Source organism: Cygnus olor, chromosome 8 (assembly GCF_009769625.2).
Source record: "Cygnus olor isolate bCygOlo1 chromosome 8, bCygOlo1.pri.v2, whole genome shotgun sequence".
In the NCBI taxonomy this organism is placed as follows: Eukaryota; Metazoa; Chordata; class Aves; order Anseriformes; family Anatidae; genus Cygnus; species Cygnus olor.
In genome coordinates this window covers 29666690-29685005 of record NC_049176.1, presented here as the reverse complement: position 1 = coordinate 29685005, position 18316 = coordinate 29666690, and the positions used below count along the sequence as shown (strand labels likewise).

The 18316-nt window shown below is 42.7% G+C and overlaps 1 protein-coding gene across 14 annotated transcripts in view; it reads right to left on the bottom strand.

The window, feature by feature from the left end:
* Positions 1-18316, bottom strand: part of NFIA (nuclear factor I A) — a 250956-nt gene that overhangs the window by 76418 nt on the left and 156222 nt on the right. For all 14 annotated transcript variants that reach the window (XM_040566127.1, XM_040566129.1, XM_040566128.1 and 11 more), the window contains 3 exons: positions 14335-14409; positions 5057-5174; positions 2571-2698 (listed from right to left, as the gene is read on the bottom strand). In XM_040566127.1, the coding sequence (XP_040422061.1) occupies positions 2571-2698; positions 5057-5174; positions 14335-14409 (321 nt within the window). The remainder of the gene's footprint in view (positions 1-2570; positions 2699-5056; positions 5175-14334; positions 14410-18316) is intronic.

Here is an 18316-nt window from a genome sequence, read left to right as displayed (position 1 = left end):
AAGGACACCAGTACTGTTTGAGTACCTGATGAGGTACTGATGAGATACCACCACTGATGAGCTGGGGGTTTGGGTAATCTTCCTGCCAGCCGTGCTCTTGCAGGTTTTGCAGAGAAGCTGAGGCAATGAATTCACAGGAGAGGCTGCTGGAAAGCCACAGCAGAAGGCTCAGGGTGGGGCTGAGTGGCTATAGCATGAAGATTGAAAGTGCATCCCACGCAAGCAGGATAAAGCTCTTTTTCTTCTCCACTGCAACAGTGATAGATAGCTTGATGAATCTGAGCTATATCTAGTTGGTACCTGGCTTGAGTCCCTCATGTTGCAAGGTGATTTTCTGCCATTTTACAGGCAAGCCTAGGCAGAACCGGGGATTTTTCATAATAAAAGAGCAAGGTCTTGAGGAAGGATGTACCTTCCTTCTCCTTCTCCTTCTCCTTCTCCTTCTCCTTCTCCTTCTCCTTCTCCTTCTCCTTCTCCTTCTCTCTTCTCTCTTCTCTTCTCTTCTCTTCTCTTCTCTTCTCTTCTCTTCTCTTCTCTTCTCTTCTCTTCTCTTCTCTTCTCTTCTCTTCTCTTCTCTTCTCTCATCTCTTCCTCTTCCTCTTCCTCTTCCTCTTCCTCTTCCTCTTCTCTTTTTTTTCTCTTCACTCTGCTCTTCACTCCTCTCCTCTTCATTCCTCTCCTCTCCTCTTCACTCCTTTCCCTATCTGAGAACCTCAGGAAGTTTGACACGGGCAGTTCTGCTTAAGCCCCCATCCCACTTGTCCACGTAGGGCTTTAGGTACTTCTCTTGCCCAGCTTAGCACTCCAGTGCCATTCTCTAGACAGGACTTGGATGAGACCAAGGTTATGAAAACATGTGGGGAGTATCACCAGAAGTGACAGCAAAATTAATAGCTAGCCTCTGGCTGCTGTATAAATGAAGAACATTTGCCATTAATAAAGAGGACCCCAAACTTTGGGGGGAGCTAGCCTTCAGTCTGATCATGATGTCGAAGCAGTGAACCGGTCAGCTTTTAGCCATCTGTGCCTGAGAGGAGGTTGTGATCTCTCCTTCCGATGGCCGCTGATCTTTTGTTTGTGCTTCTGCCACTCCATGAGCAGAGTAGCTCAGTACAAGGTGAAGCTCTGCCTTACATCATCTGGAGACTGGAGCGGGTGGAGGAAACAGCCCCCAGCATCTACGGAGCAGGACACCTCGCTGAAAACACCAGAGCCCTGGGGACCACGGTGGCAAGGCAGTCACAGGGAGCCTGGCACTTGTCTGCCTGCAGGTCCACCCTCTCCTCCTGCCAAAGTGCCACATCTGCACTCAATAAGGGCCCACAAGCTGGCTCCTCCTCATTAGAGGAGAGAGGGCAGCTGGCAGGGGATCCTCCAAGGGCTCCCAGGCGCGGGAATCAGTCCCCTCCCAGTCTGGAATAGCCCAAATTTGGTGACTTTCTGGGCATGCTGTAAAGGACAGCTGTTTGACAGGGTCTCCAGAGAAAGCTGTGGGTATGTTTCCTACATGATGAAGGATATAGGTGGCTGGCCAAGTGCCCACAGAACTGATTTTAATGCTGTTCAGGTTGAATTTACTTTTCTATGCCGTACAGTTCATTATACACAGTGCCCTGGACAAGCATGTGTTGTTTCAGAACAAACCAAAAACATACTAATTTAAATCCAAACAAACAAGAAAGGAAAAAAGCATGTATTGCGAAAGACCCTTTGGGCTGTTTAGAGGGCCTTCCCAAACACTGGGAGGCTTCTCAAACACTGGGAGATGAAAGTACTGACTGTGTTTATCTAACAAATAAGACTTTTGTTATTTTTATTGGCAATAAATACATGAATATTTAGCTGTAACCAAAATCAAGCCACTAGCTTTACCTCTATATGTAGCACTGACCCAGAAAAATATTTTCAATAGTATTAAGCACCCAGATGATCTCAAGATAAGTGACCAACGGACAGTTAAATACATAACGTAACATAACCCAAAAGATAATCAGCAAGAAAGATCACACATAAAAATTAACTGAGAAGGGGCAGAAGAGCTGCTTCCTAAAGCTTATGAAGTTTAATACCCAGTGATAGCTATTTTGATAGAAACCTCCAATCACACTTCAGACGACATTGTAAGTCTCTTAAAAGTCATTACTAAGTGATCTCGAGTGTTGTAGAATGCTTGAAAAGTCCTTCTACCTTACATAAGTTTAGGGATATTTATTTAAATAGTATAACTGTGGGGAACACCCCAAACAGGTGCTGCTTTTTGCTAAGCGAATGTCACTGCTATCCCAGAACTGAATCTGGACATTTTGACAGAAACAGACAGTGTATCTTTTGCTGCATTATTTAAATACTTAAGATATTTGGCAAAAATACAGAAGTGACACACTACAGAAACATTTACAGCTGCAGGAGCAATAAAACCTCTACAGTATTTTCATTAGACTGACCTTTTCTCAGAAGAAGTTACAAGATTTTTATAATAGAGCACCTTTCTATACAGCATTCAGTGTACTCTGATAACAAAATGAGCAACTGGAGATAATTTTCTCAGGCTCCTGAAAGCCGTGGCTTACCTGGCTCCACTTCATGCCATCCACTTGACTGGCTGCCACTTCCTGGAGAGCGCCCTTGGCTTGTATAAAACGGCTCCTCACCAGGACTGTCCATTTCATCCTCCACAGATTTGAGACGTTTTGTAGAGCTGAAGAAGTAAAAACACATAATAACTACTATATATATGGAAAGGAACAAAGGCACGTCTTTTGGGACATACCTTGCTAGCACTGCTTGAGACTAACCTGCTTATGGAAACTACAGCCTTTCAAGGAGTCCAAACTGAACCCCTAAACACATCTTAATTTAACTAGTTGACAGTTTAACATTTAGGCTTTTATTGGGCAAAAAGTAGGATATTTTTCAAAGCACACAGAGGTCAATAAAATAATTTAATTTGTGTTGCATTATTTTTGCAATTTGAATGAATACGGTAATAACATGCAAGACATTTTAACTGTCAGATTTTTGCACAGCTTAGTCTGAAAGACGTATTATTTATCAGTTCAAACTTGTATTTTCAGTCTTTTAACTGTAGCTGTAAAATTAATCCAGACTTCAGTCCCATAAGAAGTGTAGACAAATGGAAGAATCCATTCGTGGTTCAAATGTTCGCATTATCATACAAGTACAAACATTTTACCCTATAACTGTATAAAAAAGCCCCCACCAGGTACCTCTGCGCAGTGTCAGTACTAAAGGACTCCCTTGTAATCTACCACACCTCCATTACCAACAACTCAGGAGACAGAAGAGCCCTTCCAGCGGTCTCTGATGGTCAGTGACTCAGACTCCAGCAGTTTGGTAGGGAGAGGATCCCAAAGCCAAAGACACTCAGGTTGGCTCTGTTTTCTATAATGAGTTGTACAGACTGCGTGGGGACATTACTGAGAATTTCTCTTTTAAGTACTTTTCCAAGGCTGGGTCAGCTCACTTTTTACCCCAAATCTGTATTCTATTAAGATTTAAGGCATTCAAGAACAGGCTCCTCTGTACAGGGGGAACATATTTAAAAGACATCAAATATTCCAATTTCTGCTGGTCTAGAACTTGCAGTCTCTGTGCAGCTCTTCACCCGAAGCTCTGCGCAGGTATACGAAATCAGTTTGTGAGAAACAGGAAGAATAATTTTTGTGGTATGTGTGGAATGCAGGTTTGGCCATTCCGTAATTTAGAGAATTGTTATGTGTCAATAGGGGAAATTGTGTGCATACAATATAATTACCGCCTGATAATTCCGCTGACTCTGTGTATTTAAGGAATATTTTTTTTTCTGACTGGGAACAGCCTAATGAGAGGAAAACAAACATATCACCAAGTTATTAACTACCCATGCTGTTTATAATTGTGTCCTTATCACTGCTAGCTATTTGCAGAAGAACAGAAGAGTAACAACTGAGCTCTTAAGTAACTGATAACCTCACTTTTTTGCTTCTGGATCCACAACCAAACTCTACCCAAGAATGGTGCTAGTGATGGGCACTGTAAATGGGGTGCACAGTTTATATGCAAAGAAGAAAGAGGACAAAGTTTATAACTGATGTGTAATGGGAACTGTAGTCACCAAACTTCATAATGTACACTAACTGCAAGATGTAGAATGTTCTTCCAGTTACTGCCAGCTCTAAGAAGCTATGGCTAAGAGCCTCCCTCTAAAGATTTTCTTTTCAGAAAATAAAAAAACACAGCCATATTCAAACTGTAGTCTTTTTACATGTGTACTTGCTTACTGCAAAGCTGATGGCACTGCAGACTGAGATAAAAATGTCAAACAACCCTGGGCTGAAGTTAGACTTTCTTGTCATGTCTTTGAAATAAGTGATCTATTTTGGCCGTGGGGGAAGAAAAATCAGTCCGTTTCTTTAATAGCGTTCAAAACTACCAGAGTGACTGGGCTTGTTTATAAATCTAATCTCATGGATGCTTAAAGTAAAATGATAGGGTAAAAAATAAAAAATATCCTTGTCTGGCAGTTGGTATCTAAGCCAAAATCAAAATGAAACTGGGTAGTCATCTGCATTAACAACTCACAGTTTTCAAATCGTTGTCACAAATTTCTAAATGCTATATGAACACCAGAATGCATTAAAGACTAAGATCCTAAAACTGTATTAGTCTCACAGATAACACTTACGAAGATAAAGAATGCATGTAAGTCTATTTTAAGATTTTCCTGCCGGGACAAAGTAGCTCATCTCGATAAGCTCCCAATTCTCTTCTGCCACCACTAAAACTCCAACAGTTCCCGTGGAACTTCTCCTGATACACCAAGACATGAGCCAGAAGTTACACAAGGCAATGCAACTGATTTTCTTCAAAGTTTGTATATATAAAAAGAACTTTAACAGCAATCCAGTTGAACATTCAGCTCTGTGAATCTGAAACAGCTCCCCATCCTGAGGCCCCCAAACAACTTGTCAAATAATTTAGTGGTTACTTTCCCAGATGAGTAATGATGCTTGCCTGGGTTTCCAAGTAACTTGGCAGTAGGCAAAGATTAAATTACCTGGTAGAGGATGTGCTAGGTAAAGACCTCCTCATTGCTCCTGGGCTCATGCTGTAGTATGAAGAACTTTCCAAATCTGAGAGGGAGAAATTAGGGCCTGTTCCTGCAGCTATTGGTGCTGGGGAAACAAAAAAAAAATTGAAGTCAGTAACTCAAGTGAATAAGGCATGAATTGCACTTCAAAATCACTTTCTTATTCCTCAATAATGTATTTATTTTCACAATGAGAATAGGTGGGATGTGGAAATTGAGAAATGCTAATGGAAACGGGCATTGCAATCAAGCAAATGTAAATTTTATCAAGAATACAGTGTTCCATAGACTCTTATATTTCTCCAAAGATATTCTTTCTTTAAAAAATCAAATGATTATGACACACTTTTATTCAATTTAATTAAGCACTGCTTTTCTATTAATATCAGTCTAACACTTAATGAAACTTGTTGCGTTTGATTTTAGGACAACATTGCATTTACTGGCATAGCTACAAATAGGCTGCATCATCCCTGTATTGTGCTTGGCATAATCTATAAGCAGTATAGGCAGGGAAATACACACCTCAGGACCTCTGGTATGTACGTGATGTACATCCCCAAGCACAGAGGTTACAAATGCTCCTTGGAGAAAGTACAAACACAGATGAAAAACCCAAGTTCTCTTCTGCCTGTAAGCATCTGAATTTTCCTCTGGCCTCTCCTCCAGCTAAATCACAGCTAGAGACATTTGTCTCAAAAAATGTTATCCAGCAATTACTTTTCACTGCTCACCTCTCACTACCTTACCAAACACCTAAATTTTATTGTAAGGGATATGAATAGCATTAATTTCCATGTCCTAAAGCCTTGGTTTTACATTAAAATATTATGAGTTCCTGCACGCCCTAAAGTTTTCAGGCACAAGCCTATGAACTCCATGTGCTGTATTCTTCTGGGAACAGAGCAGCTTAACGCTAAAGTTAAATGCATTAAAAGATAATGCATTTCACAAAAACATGCAACTATATGGCATGTGGTCCCGTAGCCACTGTTGCTGTTCCAGTGCTATTTGCAGGACAAAGAAACTTAGGGAGCTGACAATTACAGATCATGATTTTCTCTCACATTTCAGAGACATCTGAAAAAGGACATACTACACAATAAAAAGCACAAGTTTGGCCTGGAACGTATTGTCTGAGAGCCCCGATTCACAGCAACAAAGGCGAAGCAGTCTCAATGCCACACAAGGATGCTGAGCCAAGTTTAATCTTTGGTCTGAGAATCTGGCCCTTTTTCAAAGACGAAAAAATCTTTCACTCCGACGGGGCAGGAGTGAGGAAATGAAGACAGGATAGCTCATATCGCCCAGCTAACATGTCTAGGCTGAAATGCAGGCCTTCTGGGAGTGCTGCCATTGACTGTAATGGGGCCAGTATTTTACCCCAAGACTTAAGGAGCTCACAGTGTCAGATCTGACAGAGGAATAATGTAGCTTTGCAGCTGCCTCATCATCCCCACAAGACAATTAGTTGTTGTTTGGCAAGGATCTTTTAAGAACGTCATTGAGACAGAAAGGGAACAGCCAGGATAGCCATGGACTTTGAAAAGCATGGGACGGAAAATACACAACACTATTAAAACTTGAGAAAATCTGGAATGATCATTAAAAGGAACGAAGCTGGGAAGTAATTTATGACAAAAATGCTCAAATCCTTTGTTATCTTCCCTTAACTATCATATGCTTCCTGTACACTGGGTATATGAGAGGGTGTGTTAACACAAAGAAAGAAAAATTAAGCACAGTAAAATTAACTCGTTTTATCAATTTGTGCTTTCTGCAACAGTTTCCTGACAGCAACTACAAGAGGCTGTAAAACTGATGAATTTGCATGGAAAAAGAAAACGGTGTAAGTAATTTGTGTAAAAGGTAACACGGACATGGACTGCTATAATTCAGACACCCTGCAGATAGCAGACTGCTGCAGTGTGAGCAGTTATGGGTTAGAAAAATGACCACACTGCAGTCAGTCTGACTTGAATGGAAATCAATCATAAAGGTACTCTCTGCAGCATCTACTCCACAGTTTTCAGCAACTTCCTTGCCAAACAGATTTCTGCTCTGCAAACCCTTTGCTGATCAGTTCCTCTGCACCCTCTACCTACCAAAGCCTAACTTACAGGTTAAGCACACTATTTTCCAATCAGGAACATAAAAAGGCAAGCACCCAATTAAAGCACTATTTCTTTTCTTTCTGAGGCACAATGAATTTCCTAACCACCACAAGATTTATGAAGCAGCTTTATTCCAAACAGATATGGAAGAAAAAATAATATATGGATAATGCTTCTGTTCATCCTCTTGCCTAACTGTTACTCCCCCTCTCCCCAAATCCAGGACATTTCTGCTCAAGCATTTGAATTAGCCCTGTATGAAAATGAAATGTACCTCCAGAACAGGGGTGGAAGAAGAAATGTGTATTGCTAATCCTGTATAAACTCAGCACAAAGTAGCAAGTGCTAATCAGAGACTAATTTCTGCCCCTGCAGCAAACACGAAGGATGCTTTCTTTGTTACAGGCCAAACCACCTCACCACAGCAGGAGCCTGTTTGCAACAAGACGGTTACAGAATGAACCCCACCTCTACCAAACAGCAACAGATGTCCCCAGCAGTGGCTGAAGTGGCTAGATGGCCCACAGCAGCTGAATGTTGGAAAGTCCCATGGCAGTTCCTAGATGAACTGCGATCCTGCCACAACCACCTCGAGGCCACTGACCCTAGAAGTGCCGTGACAAGCTTTGCACAGGGTCAAGCTGTTCTAGAATCCCTTCTCCTGCATATTGGATCCCTGTCTTTCAGCCTTGGAGGAGCTGAGCCATACCTTGTGCCTCCTGCAAGGGGTTTCAGCTGCAGGCTGCCTGGCTGCTCCGGTAGCTCCCGTGGTTTGTGGTATGAGGCACCTCCAGGAGGCATCTCAGCCTGCTTCTAATGGCTTTTCACACTGCCTTTGGCCTATGACCAGGACTGTCCTGTTCCTGGGAACGTGCTGGGGCCCTACACGAAGCAGCAGTACGGCTGGGAAGCTCACCATCCAGCACAGCTGGCTGTTCACACACTGCAGCCTGCAGAAACTCCAGGCCGCTGATGTTAAAAACACGCCGTTTTCCCGCCTAACAAATGCTCTGCAGCAAGGTGACCACCTTCCGATAGCTCCAGAACATCTCCTGAACAGGAAAGGATGTCAGAAACTTCAGTTCTGACTCAAAACAAGGGTCTCCACCTATGTGCTGACACCACGATGTGGCGGGGGGTGGGGGCTGGCGGAGGAAGGACCCCCTCTGCTCTTCGCACCCGGGGATGTGCACAGGGGTCTGCACAAACAGACTGATGCTGGGCCTGGTTCTGACTCCAGCTGTGGGCATCTCAAAAAGCCCCCGTGTGCAGGGGACGGGTGTAGCTTGCTCTGAAGGGGCAGGACGAGGTGGCTGGTGTGGGCAGAATGTCCCTCGCCCTGGGCTGCCACACAGGCAGGAGGGAAGCGGCCACACCAGGCCGAGCGGCAGCTCCAGGCCTGGGGACGCGGGCAGAGCCTCCCCTGTTGCCAGCTCGTTAGCCCGGATCTTCACCCGAAATGTCAAGAAAAATAACAGAGAAATTAACAAAAAGCCCTCTGACTTAACTCAATTGGAATATTTATTTTGAAAAATTTATTGAATTAGAGAACAGGAAACCCACTAAATAAAACCAGCCAGGCTGGCATTTGTCTTCCTTGGAATATGGCACTCTCTTTCAGTCATGTTAATATTTAGCTTCTCATTTTCCATTTTTATGTATTTATTTTTACAAAGGGGCTGGGATATGACTAAGATCATTACATGTGTAACATTGCCGCAAAGTGATAATGTGTTTAAGGTTAAACGGGAGAAACGTGACATTTGACTAATAAACTTTTTCCTGTGTTGTGACTCCATAAACAAAGGGAAACACACTGCACTGCTGATGCAGAGAGGAAAGGGGATCTGTTTTCTTCCTTTTTTTTTTTGCAAGGCCTTTGTCTCCTACACACTGTATCGTTAGATGCAAAGAGGCTTAGCTGAATACAACAGATATGAAATGTGTGATGTTCATTTTAAAATTACAAGTACAGCCTGCTATTGACCATCTAATTATGCTGAGTTCCATTTATAAACATAGCTAACCACTAAGTTTATAGAGACTTTTTGTGCTGCTTTAATAGGATATTGATCGAGAGCAAGGTTTGAGTGGACTGCCATTGAATTGTGTAATGGCATACAAAAGGCAAGGTCACGGCAACTGTTCACTCTATGCCTGCAGTCTATTTTTTATTATAATCTTTTTTTCTTCCTCTCATACCAAGCCCAAACAGAGTGTTTTGGATAGCAGTGCTTTGCTAAGGAATATAGAGTACCTTTTTGAATGTTAATTTTCATGCTGCTGACTTTACCTTCACTACTGTAATGCTTAGTATAGCAGAAAACATACAGGCTGCTGTTTAAGAAAAAGTTGTTTTATGATGCCCCAGCTTTCCCACACGTGCTCTGCACCGGGGAGGTCTGCGGAGGAGAGCCTCTTCTCCTCTGCCAGCCTACGGGAAGGCAGCGGCGTCCTCCCGGCCCCTTGCAGCCACTGCCTGGCCCAGGCCCCCACACCTTGCAGCCGGCACGCCGTGCACGGTGGGGCTGGCAGGACTTTCCCTGCAATTTGTTTTGGCTGTGCCTGGCCACTCGACGAGAAGTGTGAGGAAGTCATGTTTCCTCCATCGCACCCACACTCTGTGCCCGGAGCGGCAGCAGTTACTTTCATTTCTAGCATTTGTGTGCCTGTGTGGCAGCAAGGACAGCTTGGGCCCCTGCGACCACAAGGCAGCCCGGGAGCTCACCTGGCTCCTACCTTGCTGCGTGCCAGGGCTGGCAGTGCCCTGGGTAAGTGCTCGGGTGCTGCTAAAGCAGCTGCTAACCACAGCGAGAGACTGCCTGCAAGCCTGGCACTTGCTGCAGCCAGCATCCGCCGTGCTGCAGGATCCCGAGCTTTTCAAAATGCTTTGGCCACAAAATCACCTCTTACCTGTGGAATTAGCATAACTTTCAAGGATAATTAGTGGAACCATTTCTGTGTTTATACAGAAGTGGTAAGCAACTGCATGTACGCTTGTGTGCTTGTGGTTTCACTGGCTCATTAGAAGGATTAAAAGTCACCCCACTTGCTCTGTACAGCTCCTTACTGCACGCAGTTAACATCTTAAAACTCAAAGCGTGGCATTTTCTGTCCAGGGTGCAGTCAGAATTCCCTTGTTTATCAGCATGAAGAATGATGTCATTTTGACAAATAACACAGCACAAAACAAATATGTTTCATTTGGCTTTAGCGAATGTTCATAAATCCTAAATCTTTCTTCACATCCTGGGCAGTGCAGTTTATCTGGCTGCCTGAAGGACCTCCAAGGGAGGAGATCTTCCCAGCAGCTCTCTGCACAAGAGCACATGGTGCAGACTCAGTCTAACAAGGGAATAATGTCCCCCGTGCCTCTCTCTCTGCTCCAGCTTGTGCCAAGCATGGGCTCTTGCTCAACCAGGCTGTAAGCTAACAGCAGCAGTCGAGTCCCAGGCCAGCACCTCCTGCAGAGGGCATTCCCCAGTGCCATGCAGTATCTGCACCCAGCAAGTGGAATATTTTCCTAGCAAGGGTGGTCAGGGAGAAGGTTTTGCTTGGTCAACAGCTGGCTGTTCAGTTCACAGAACCTGTACAGCTCCAACTCTTCTTCCTCTGGTATCAGCCCAAACTTCCCTGGAAAGGGAAGAATGAAGCCTCCATTATCTGAAGGGGTCTCCTCAGTATCTGGGGTGAACAAGCAGCTACAAAGAAGCTCACACCTTTTGTCTGCTAATAACATAAGAGAACTGACAGCTTGGTCTGCAACATCCACATCAGACTGGGTGGAAAGGGAACTAGCTGCTTTTCAGATGAACACGTATGATCTACTTTTTCTATTTTACTAGGCTCTGCAAGATTCTGTAGCTGGGTAGCATTTTGAAAGCAAATCTCCATCTGTGGGACTGAAGAAAACAGGTTTCTATTACCACAGTAGTCTAGACTGGTTCAATAGCTCATAGAAACTGTGACGATCAGCACTGATAGATAAGATAGACAATGGTAACAGCTGACCTTTTGCTTGATTAATTCATTCCCCAAATTTGCATGACTGAGACAACTGCCTATTACTTGAGACTTCTTGTCATGCAGAACTCTGGGAACTTTACTAAATAAACCTGGCACATAACTGCTCCAAACAATATTTCATACCGTAACTTTAGATAACAGCAGCAAGCCACAGGCCAGTTAAAACTGTGGGAAATCACATTTTTCTATCATTATATTATCAAAAACAAGCATGGAAAGAAAAATGGCAGTGGGCATACACAAAGATAACCTCTTTGTAAAGCAAACAAACACGGAGCACACGGGAAGACAGCAGAGACTAAACATGAGAGCCACTACAGACAGGCAGGTTTGCTGCATCCCCAGCCATGGTGGCTTCTAAAGATGCAATGACTTTTTCAAAAGTAAAAACAAGAGAATGGGCCGAGGACATTTTGATTGCTCAAACTGCATACTTAATAGCTGCCGGTGAGTCTGGATAATGGCTGCTCATAAGCTGAGATCCCCAGCACGAAGGCAACCCATGGACTGGTCTCAAGTCAAGACACGGGAATACATAAACCACCCAGCAAGGGTTATATTGAAAAGCACACTCTTTAAAAGCCCTTACATGCCAATTTAGGCAAATATGCAGCAATTACTTTGTCGCTCTGTTATGTTAAATTATCCTTTGAATATTAGCGTGCAAATTCATACTGACTTTGCTGGGAATTTGTTGCTAGACTCTACACTAAACATATCCTACTGGGTAGCCACGGCATGTCAGGCTGCGGACTTCTCAGACCTCACAAAGTAAACAAAGTTACGGCTGGTCAGTACATGTCTGGGGCATCTCCAAGGAAAATCCAGGGTGCTATCAAAAGCAGTGTAGCTAAATCAGTTGCTGGCACTCTTCCCTCTGAGTCAGTTCTGAAGTGATATCCCGATATGCTTTGGGGACACTATTTTTGGTAGAGGTGCTGGCTTGTGGACAGGATATAAAACTGAGGTCTTGACCTTCCAGGATTATTAAAGATCCCATGAAAAAGAGTGCAAACCCCCACGTCTACAACAGATGAAAGCTGAATCTTTGTGTTTTGCCTACCAACACCTCCTTGCTTATTTTAGGTGAAGTTTATGTCTGTCCTGCTCTTCCTGCGTGCAATTACCCTAACCGACGGAGGTGGTGCATTTCAATGGCAAGCAGAGGGAATGTCTCAGACACAGTTCATACTTTGTTTGCAAAATATGTTGAATGCTAGGATTTTTGCTGCATGACGTTTTAGTTTAGCTACAACAAAATATCATGGAAAACTAACAAGCATGAAACATGACGCTCCTGAGGTCAATGCCAAACTCGCGGGGAGGCTGGGACCAGGATGGCTGGGAAGGCTGTTAGTCCTGAACCGGTGCACTTTTCTAGCAGCCCTGTCCTCTCTGTGCACACATGAAGCACGGCTGACAAAGTCCAGAGGCAGTTCTGCCGTGTAGTGCTCCTACAGTGAAGATAAGATTGTGGTGCAGTGGGATGCCTTACAGAGGGGGAGGGAGAATCCTTTAGGCTTCAAAAGCCTTTTGTTGTCACACCGAAATAAAGTGACATGACACGGAGACTTTCAAAGGCTGGAGATAGCTTGGTTTTGCCCACCATGGCTGCAGGTACCAGCAAGGCAGCATACGTAGTGCAGTGAGTTAGATGTCAAAGCCCCTATTTGAGCAATTCAGTAAGTGAGCTGATTTACAAATGTGCTGCACGCTTAGCAGCTCTGCTTGGCTTCTGAGTCCTCCCGACTTTGTCCTTCTGACAAAACTCCCACCAGTCGTCAGGGAAGGAAACTCAGGAGAAACATCTGCCTCAAGCTTTTTCTGTCTCTCTCTCCTGTGCACATACCCCTGATATCTACATCTCCCTTGTCCATGCTTTTCTTGTAGCATCCTATATTTGACTATAAAGCCAATTTACCAGCTGATTTTTGACTATAAAGTGCAGCCTTTCCAAAGAGGAAATAAAATAGGAAAATCCTTACAAGAAACTGTGTTCTGACTCAGAAACAGAGCTTCTCTGCTGGGTTGTGCCGGTTAGATTCCAGCCCCAGAACTTTAACTGGATGCTGAGAGCCAATATACAACCAAACATTCCTGCTATGCCCATTTTTATAACTGGTTGTACTAAATGGATGGGTTACAAACCTAAGGCTTGAAAGGGACACATAGCTGAGTAGCTTTCTTGGAGCAGTGGTAATTGGTGACGATGTAATGTTACTGCATGGCTGCAGAGAAGATCCCCAGAGGACTAGTTCCTAGGGTTCTGCTTTAGCAGGAGTCTCTCTACAAGAGATGTCCATATTCTCTCCTTGGACTATCCGGATTATGCCATAGCAAAATACAATCAATGCACCTTTGATCAATGGAACAGGGTGGTGACAGGTACTCTTAATTCACTGTTGTTAGTGAGTATTGACAAGCCTGTAATGATCATGCTGCAGTGTGTCATTCATGCTGGGGTATTAGCATTCTTTAAAGGTCAAAAAACAAATCCCTCTACAAGACAGAATTCCACCCAGTTAAGGGAAAACATAGGCCTTGTGAAGTTTAGGATGTATGCCCCTGAGCAATGAGGTATCACAGCTGAAGCTGGTATAGTTGTTGGCATTATTTACAAGTTCATCAAATTGCAGTTGTACAGGCACATGTACACACGGCACAGATGAACACAGTGTGCAAAAGCAGCATGGAAAATTCCTGGCTTAAGCACACGGATGATGTTATTTCTACAGGTCTGGTAGAACTGCAGTCCTTGGATCCTGTAGGATATCCACTGGCAAGCTGACCTGTATAGGTGTATCTCTGCACTCTGATATAGAGTCTGCCCATTTTCAGCAGGGTACCAGATAAGCTTATCAGCTTGCACACATAGGTTTGCAGAATTATTATTATTATTTTAATTTACTTTTTCATTATATGTTTTAATTTTCCCATAGTAAAAGATGTGGCACATAAACACTGTCCCCTGGAGAGAAGCAGGGAGAAGAGGCTCTCAATTTTCAAGACACTGTTTCTGAATTGGGGAAGGGGCATGATAAGAATCAAAGAAAAAAAAAATGGGATTGCAGAAACCACATAAACCAGCCACAAGACGATACTTACTTTGTGAGACTCTTACTAGCTCAGTCACACTGAAAACACCTGATGTGACAAAACTGTCCTGGAAGCCCAAATGTCCTACAAAACAAACAGAGTGAGAGAACTGCGATTAGCTTTAAGCATTTAATGACAGTATTCTCAAATACTTTACTTGCATTTAGACTTAAAATGTGACATCTAATTTCCCACTTAGCAGTAATTATTGTTTATGTAGGTGGGTAACTAGTCATACAGCTATGTAGGCTGCTTTGTGGTTTCTATCTAGAGGTTAGGAAAGCTAACATGACACATCAGCAGGGAGATTTTTACATGTTAAAGCATCTCAACAGGAAATCTGAAACAAAAGAGGACTATTTTAATAAACGGTTACCTTGGATGACCCCTAATGACTTCACAATTGAAATGAAAATACTGTACCTAGGAAACAGACAGGACAGCTAAGTTCCATAATCGTTTTAAACATTATTCTCTAAAGAAACATCTGATCAGGATTATCTACCCATTCATTCAAACAAAACAAGATTTAAAGATATACTCTTCATTTTCTAAGGTTACGCTAGGGAAATCTTAAAATAGATGGCGGTTAAAAAAATTAAATTAGTGCCATTCCCACTAAAAAAAAAATCAATCTAACATTTAAAACAAGCTTTTGAAAAGAAAAATAAATCTCTGCATAAGAAAAGCATTAACTCTGAGCTTCGGACTGTCTTTAGGAACCAGGGCGTGCACTTCCACGCTTGCCTCCCTTGTGCAAGGAATACTTCTACACATCAAAATGTTATTACACTTTACATAACAGTATTTTCCTTCTTCTCTGAAAACATGTCTACCACCAAATGTTCATTTAATTTTCACGGGTATGATCAGTTACAAAAGGAGCAGCGTTCACGCTGCCACCCAGTGTAAGTGCGCGGAGTGGGCTGTCGCGGTTCACGCGGGACATGCCTGGCCTTCAATTTGCGGGCTGCACTTAGGCCAGGCTGACCTCCCGCTTTTGAAATCAGGGTCAAAGGAGAAATCGCGGGATAAAGAGATTATTAAAAGAACCGTAAAGTCCTGCTTGCCTGCAGGATAAGTGGCGTACCTTTTAAGGTTGTCCTACTTAGAGCCACCGATTCCAGCACGCGCACATATATTATTGAATGTTTTGCAGGGGCACCATCTGCTCCGCTGTTAATTGTTTGTCAGGTGCAGTACGATTTCCTTACGTTCGGTGTATTGTACCGTACAGCTTGCTCACCCCAGCAATACCTGCGCACCTTCACACAACGGACTGAGCCATAGGACTAACACAAGCTGCCCATTTGTCCTCTCGCCTTTCTTTTGGAGTTGCTTCAAAAGCAACTTAGCCCACTGCCATTTCTGCTCACACAACGTGAAGTCAAAGAGACGCATCTTGGGGGCAGCGGGCGACAGGGAAGGTTTTGGGGAGGGGGCTGGACGAGGGCTGGAGGGAGGTCAGCTCTCCATCTCCAGCCAAGCCCTCGCTAAGCTCTGCACCCTGCGTGGACAAAGTTCCCTGCTTCCGAGAGGATCCGATGGTGCCAGATGAACGCAGTTGCTAAGCTAACAGACTCGAGACAAGTTTCTGCATCAGGCATGTTTTTATACTTCAGCAATAATGATGAGTTTTCAAACTGTGTATATGTATATCTCTGGGCATCCTTGTGTATGTGTATATACATATGTATTATGTACACAAACATATAAATATACACAAATCTGTCATGCTCCAGCTGTAGATAAATGTACTATAAAATATTGAAATTGATGCTGAAATTCAACACAAACAAATTCCTCAATCTGCAAACAAGGTTTTTATTTACAGCAAGAGAATAAATTTTTCTCTACTTCAAATGAAAAAATGTTCCTACAAGCTTTTATTTTTCCTTATTTTCCAGTTAGAAATACCTCTCAGATAATTGTAAACGCTTTTGCCTCATCTGCTTTGTATTTTACCGTAATAAAGGTGATGACTACATCATTCTGCTTTTTAGAAATGGTTGCTGGCCATACACAATGTTTGTTCATTGACAATTTCCCAAGTATTTTTAATACGAAGATCTACTTTTCATATGCTGCAGCAGACCTGCCTATTGAATTAAATGATCTGTGAATTAAAAATAATTCTCTTAGGTCTTCACTGAAACCACTCATGTGCCTAAAATTAAGCATATGCTTAAGTGCCGTGCTGGATCGGGGCCAGGACGCTTACTACTCCGCAGAGCCCTTCGTAGGGAAGCCAGTCTATGCTATATAACTTCTCATACTGTGCTCATCATGACAGTATCTGAGCAACTTCCAGAAGTGCATTCAGCAATACTACGAACATCTGTCACGTGCTGTTTTTTCACAGCGCACCATACCGGCTCTGCTCCGGTGTCCACTTCCACCTGCATTGCTCAGGCAGGTTCCTACCGCACTCAGAGTGAAGGTGAAATTTAAGTATGTAAGTGAAAAATAAATCCCAGCTACGGTAAGACATTTGGCTTGTTTTTAAAGGGAAAGTCTAGAGCCCTTTGTAATCATGCAATAAAAACATGATCGTAGCATGGCTAACCACGTTCCCTTAACCCAGCAAACCCACGTAAAACCGGACATGAAAATGCAGTAGAATGATTTTCAATACAGTCTAGCTCTCAGGTTCCCCCCATGTATGAGAAAAGTTGATTAAGTTGGCTTGGGCTTGGTAACTTTATTATTCATAAAATCTTATTTTGCTGGGTATACCTGAAACATCCACTTATTTCTGTAGGAACATTTCTTTTGTGTGTTCATGTAATAGTAATCATTAAACAACAGCACGCAACTAGAGTGATTAGATTTTCATCCTTCAATACTGAAAATAAACATTTCACAAATGAAAGGGGAATTTCACAATTCTCCCACTTGTTATTTACTTATAAACATTAGGAAATCAGGGACCAGTCTCACCAATCATTAATAATACCTTGATACCCACAAAAGCGGTGCCCTTGGCTAAGATTTGCATCTTGAGCTCATTTTGATGTATGGTTGGTCTCCGAATTTGCAGTTCAGTAGAACTCCATGAAAGTTTAAAGATTTGACTGTATGGCTCAGATTGCAAAATCCAGGCCTAAGACCGCAGTTTTTGCTGAGCAGAGATAACTGTGCCAGAAGAAAATGAGAGAACCATGATAAAGAGGTAAAGTAAAAGAAGAATGGCTGGGCACTAGCAAGACTGACAAAATATGTAAAGTAAACATTTTGTGCCTATTAACAAGGGGCAAAATGCAAAAACATATCAATTCGGTTGTGCCGCTTAATTCCGAATGAGAAGAAAATAGGTAAAGTTGAGCAATTACATATGCAGATGTTAGCATTAAAAACCTCCTATACTGAAAAGATGATTAAACATCTTGAAAGCTTGCAAGATTTACTTTTCATACAGCACTTTACTGAAATATGTGTACTGTGATAGTTTTGCTAAATATCCCAAAGATAGGACATTGAAATTGCTGTATATGATCTGGTTATCTCTACAGCTTTGTGCGACAGTCACATTTTGGTAGTAAAGCAGGTGTTCAAAATGAGGATGAGAGAATTTTTACTCGCGTTATAAAAAACTAACAGAGCCCATTCACTGAAATTCTGGGTATAAATTAAGACACCTGGATAGCTAAGGCAGGCCCTGACTCAGCAAAGCAGCTACAGCACGTGTTTAATTTTATTCACGTGCTTGACTAAAGCACATGTTTATTTGGGCTGACAAAGAAAGATGGGCTGACAAAGTGAAGCAGGTATTTAAATATATTGTTGAATCTTTGCTTTCAGCCCAAGTCTAGGTCCCGCTAGGAGTCATGTCATTACACAAGACCTCACTTTGCCTCATGAGGATGACCTTTTTTCCTCCAAGAGGGAAAATAAAACAAGCTAATAAGACCAAATGGAATAAAGCAGATCAGGATACTAAATAATAAACACACGCCATTACTGGAGAACACATCTAATATAGTGTACAAGT